General features: G+C 55.2%; 1 protein-coding gene across 1 annotated transcript in view; it reads right to left on the bottom strand.

Annotated features, from left to right (window-relative positions):
- Hoxb3 (homeobox B3) overlaps nucleotides 1-4,727 on the bottom strand; it is a gene marked incomplete at its 3' end in the record, with an annotated part of 51,987 nt that overhangs the window by 596 nt on the left and 46,664 nt on the right. Inside the window, 3 exon segments of the mRNA XM_010620308.3 lie at nucleotides 644-987; nucleotides 990-1,361; nucleotides 4,238-4,325. Of these exon segments, the coding sequence (XP_010618610.1) occupies nucleotides 644-987; nucleotides 990-1,215 (570 nt within the window).

Raw genomic sequence — 4,727 nt, 5'->3', positions numbered from 1 at the left:
AAATAAAAGATAATTACTGAACACGCCGAAATTGAATGCATCGTTTCTTAATAAATCCAGGCCTGGACTCGGAGCCCCCGCCGCCTGCCCCTGCACGTCCCCGCCTCCTCCTACCCCTCCCCACCGCCCGTCGCATTAGCGGACACTCTATAATAGTGGCATTTATTAAGAGACCTGTTCTCCTCTCACTGCCCCAGCTTATGAAAATTTGATCATGTCACGCAGACAGAGCTGCATGGCCATTTATTTAGGACTGGATTTTTTTTCTTCTTCTTCTTTTCTTCCTGCGCGCTTTCTCTTCCTCCCCAACTCCAGGTCTGGGAAGACATCCTTGTCCCCAGCCTATAGGGTCAGGGTGGGTGACCAAGAACTCTGGAGGGAAAACGGACAGACAGTCGCGGGCAGGGCCTGGAAGTGTGTGAGACTGCTGTGCCTGCAGGCCGGGACCCCGGGCCACCAGAGCGATGCTGATTAATACACACAATAATCATACTTAATATATTGTCATCGTTGACAACTCCTGGCAGCGCCTCTCGGCTTGGCGGCCTGGGGAGGGGCTCTGCGCCCGAAAGTCCAGCTCCTGGGCTGCTCAGAGGCCCAGGTGGCCGCAGGCACAGGGTGTTGGCGGGGTCAGGGGTCATTAGGTGGTGAGGGGGAAAACGACGGCGCTTGGCCGCCGCTTAAGATTGTTCCCGGGCCGCCTGGAGGGCGCCGAGGGGCTGGGCGCTAGAATAACAGCGACATTCCTAGCCCGGGACAAAAGCTGGTGACAGGAAGGCAGAGAGCTAGTACCTGTGCCGGGGGAGCTGCTTTTCAGTTTGGACGTCTGCCTCGACTCTTTCATCCAGGGGAATATCTGCTTGGCGAGGGTGGTGTTGGAGCCGGGCCCGCCCTTGGGGGCCCCGCTTTTGCCGGGCGCGCCCCCGTTACTGCTGTTGCTAGTGGTACTGGTGGGTGCGGCGCTGGGCGGGGGTGAACCGGGCGGGGCGGACTCATGCAGCTGCCGTTGAGCTCCTTGCTCTTGGCGTGAGGGGCGGCGTTGCCCAGGGGCTGCAGCGAGCACGCCGAGCGCTGGTAGTCACCCTCCAGGTGCGTGGCGGCCTGAAAGGGGGGCTGAGGGGGGCCGTCGTAGCCGAAGCCATTGCTGCCCGGGTAGGAACTGTAGCCTCCGAAGAGCGTGGCCGGGGCGTTGTCGTAGTAGGTGGCTTTCTGCATCGCTGGGCGAGGCCCGGGAGGTGGGTGGCAACTTGCAAGGGCCTGATACCCTCACGACCGGACATTGGCACCCCTGGGGGTCACGTGACGCGCCGGACCCCCCCTTCTCTGCCCCCCTCCTCCCGGGTCTGTTCGGAGCGGCTGACCTGCGGGGCGAGAGAAGAGGCACAAAGGGGGAGAAGAGGACCGGGACTCGAATCCATCTTAAGAACTGAAAAGGGAACTGACATCAATAGGGTTTTTTCTTTTTCCCCTCCCCAACATCTCCAGAACAGTTGCTGGGGCCGTGTCTGTTGCCCAAAATGAGAGTTTTAGCGTTTAAACATTTTGATTTAAAAAGAAAAATGCCAGACAGTTTTCATTTCCACTTAAAAAATAAAGACTGTGCTCCTGAGTGCTTGCCTAGAAGCACAGCCCCTCCGAGGCACGGGCCACTGCTCCCTGGTGAGCAGCCCCTGCCTCCCCCACTTCCTGCTATCCTCCCCCAAGTGCGGGATAGGGTGGCTTGGGAGGGGGCCCTGGCAGGCTCCGAAAAGAAAGTGTCATGAAGCCTTCCTTCCGTGGAGAGGCCTCTGGTTCCCCCTCTCCATCCTCCTCCTAAGCAATCTAGCCCGGAGGAAAGCAGGGGACACAGGCTCGGAGAAGCAAGTTCAGGGATCGCTCTGGGAGGTCTCTCCTCCCTGCCTCCCGCACAAACAGGACACCAAGGTGATCTAGAAACTTCCTGAATATTTTAGCCCCCAGCCAGCAAACCCAGCTGTGTCTGTCCACCCTCAGCCCTGCTGCAGGTACCACACCAGTCTGCTGCGCCTCCCTCAGCCAGGCCCGGACCCCCCTGAGGCGCCCAAATGGAGCAGGACTGTTTCAATTTCCCAGGCTGGCAGGCTGGTTGGTGCCGACCATTTGGTCCAAGTCTCTCCCCCTTATCTCCACACAGGACAATTTCCCCCACCTTTTTCTTGACAGTCTGTTTACTTTGATTTGTCCAAAAGGAGGAGAAGGAGAAAGAGAAGGTATAACTTGCTACTGAGAGGAGAAAAGTGCCTTCTAACAGAAAATTATTCAAGCAAAAAAAAAAAATCCACAAAGCAATTTGAGGGTTATTTTTCTCTGGCTTGGAAACAGGGCATACCCCTGTTGACTGTGGATCCCTGAGGCAAAAATAAGAATAAAAATACAGTCGGTATTTGAATGCAACATTATAAAAGCGTGCCTGTAAAATAAAGATTCGGGTTAGCCGCAGGATCCAGTGTATTTATCTGAAACTTCTGACTGCATGCCCTGTCTCTGTTTTCCAATCCCTCTGGATCACTTTTCACAAAATCTCCTTCTGATCCTCTCTCAGGTCATGTGAGTCGGGAGAGCCTACACCCCACTCAGCCCAGCTGGTCAACTCCAAAGGAAACCAAAATTAGGAAAATAAAATGAAAGGAGTGCAAGTGAAGGAAGTCCCTCCCACACAGAAATCCCTGTTCTCAGTGGCACTGATTTATACTCAAAAGGGAGTCAGGGTGGCCCTGAGTTCCGATTGGTTTGTGAGGAAAAAAAAAATTGTTTCTGGAAATACACATGGGTCTGCAAAGCAGGAGGAGGGTCCTTCCAGGGAGAACTGGAGTTCACTTGACCAGGCTGACCCAAACCCTTTATTCTTATTACCATTAGCCTCTGATGATTTAACCAAAATTAGCTTCCGAGTGGCCCTGGCTGAAAGGGGGATTAATTAACAGGCGTCAGTTGAGTTTGTTATTAATAGATAGAGAATGAAATAAAAACGTTGGAGGGGGTGAGCTGGCTGGGCCCTGGCTTTATTTAGGCTAAGTGATTGTTACAAGCAGTAATCATGATGACGATGGCGGTAATAATAATAAAACAATAATTTGACTAGACGCCCGGGGGTCGAAATTTCTGCTGCTCCCCATGTAATAAACCCCAAACCTCCAGGACGGAGGCCAGGCAGAGTGTGAGACGTGAAGGAGCCAGAGACCTCTAGGAAGGAGTGGAGGCTGGTAGCGGGAACACAGGGCTGTGAAGGTTTTTGCACCGGGCCAGTGTTGGGCTGCTGATGCCGCTGCCACCGCCAGGCTGTCTGGGCGGCTGCCGCTCTCCTGCCGCAGTGGCTGGCAACCGGCTTTGCCACCTACGCCGGCCCAGGAAGGGGAAGAGAGAAAGGGATCCGCACACCCAGGTGGCCAGTGGCAGGTTCCCAGCACACCGGGTCCAGCGCAGGGTCTGGCCCCACGGTCACAAGTTTGGGTGCTGCAGGTAACCAAATCAAAAAGCGTCTGAATAACTTTGCCCAGCTGGGCTCTAAGCTGGAGGGAGCCTAGGTCAGGCTGGTGGCACAGTGCAGACGAGGAAGGTGCAGAGAGGTTCTGAGATTTGGGATACAGGAGAAGAGGGGGTGGGGAGCAGCTCTGCCCAGCCAAACACGTCTATTTCCCTTGCCTCCATGTTGGAAAAATTCAGGCTCCATATGGCTCCTGTGAAGGGTGGCAGGGCGACAGTGGCACCCAGCTTTCCCCCTGGGTCCCGCTGGAGAAAGGAGGTGAGCAGCCCCCAAGAACCCCACCTTGCCAGGCAGGGCCCCAGGAGAGCCAGGGAGGGTAACAATAGCTGGAGAAGCCCCAGGAGAGAAGACAGCCTTCCAGGACTTAAAAGATTAATGGAAGAAAAAAGAATGAGAGAAAGAAAGGTTAGGCTCTTCTTAGTAACCGGGGGAAAAATTCAGCCCTGGATCTTTCTGGCTGCTGGAAGAAAAGAGCAGAAAAGGAGAAGCAGAAAGAGGGAGAGGGAGAGAGAGAGGGAGGGAGAGAGGGGGAGAGAGAGGGAGAGAGAGAGAGAGAGAGAGAGAGAGAGAGAGAGAGAGAGAGAGAGAGAGAGAGAGAGAGTCAGTCGCTGCGTGGAAGGAAGCTTAAAGCTTGTGAACTCTTCTTGAACCGAGATTGGAGTCATATGGGCCATAAATCATTGAGACATACTCTCCGCCATTCACAAACTGATAGCCTATTTCAGCCCAGCTTACCTTAGCCACCGACGAGGGGAGAACAGGCAGACATAATATATATTCACATCGAGCCCCAGCGCGAGCGGCAGGCGAGAAATCTCCCCTCCTTGAAGGCAAAGGAAAAAAAGACCACTGTTTAAAGCTTCGTCGCCCCCCCTCCCCAAAGCCACCCGGGCTGCTGGGGAGCCCGAGGGGCAGAGCAGCCAGAGGAGCCGGCGCGGCGTCCGCTTCAATTCATTCGGCTTAGGAGCTGGGGGTGCGCAGGCGGGAGGGGGTGGGGGATCGCGGAAAAAAATAGAAGGCCGAAGGGTGCTGGGGCTGCCGGGCTCGCCAGGGACGCAGCTCCGGGCGCCGGCACGGCCAAGCCGCCACAGTGTGGTTGCCCTATAAGACTGGTACGCCCTACTCTTTGTAACAATGGCCTCTGCTTTTGCACAGGGAGGGAAAAAAAAAAAAAAAACCACACAGACACACACACACACACCACCACACAACACCTAACCCCCAC

The sequence above is a fragment of the Fukomys damarensis genome, unplaced genomic scaffold (assembly GCF_012274545.1).
Source record: "Fukomys damarensis isolate Sample0158 unplaced genomic scaffold, DMR_v1.0_HiC HiC_scaffold_13, whole genome shotgun sequence".
Classification (NCBI taxonomy): Eukaryota; Metazoa; Chordata; class Mammalia; order Rodentia; family Bathyergidae; genus Fukomys; species Fukomys damarensis.
This window is presented reverse-complemented; position numbering and strand designations above follow the sequence as displayed.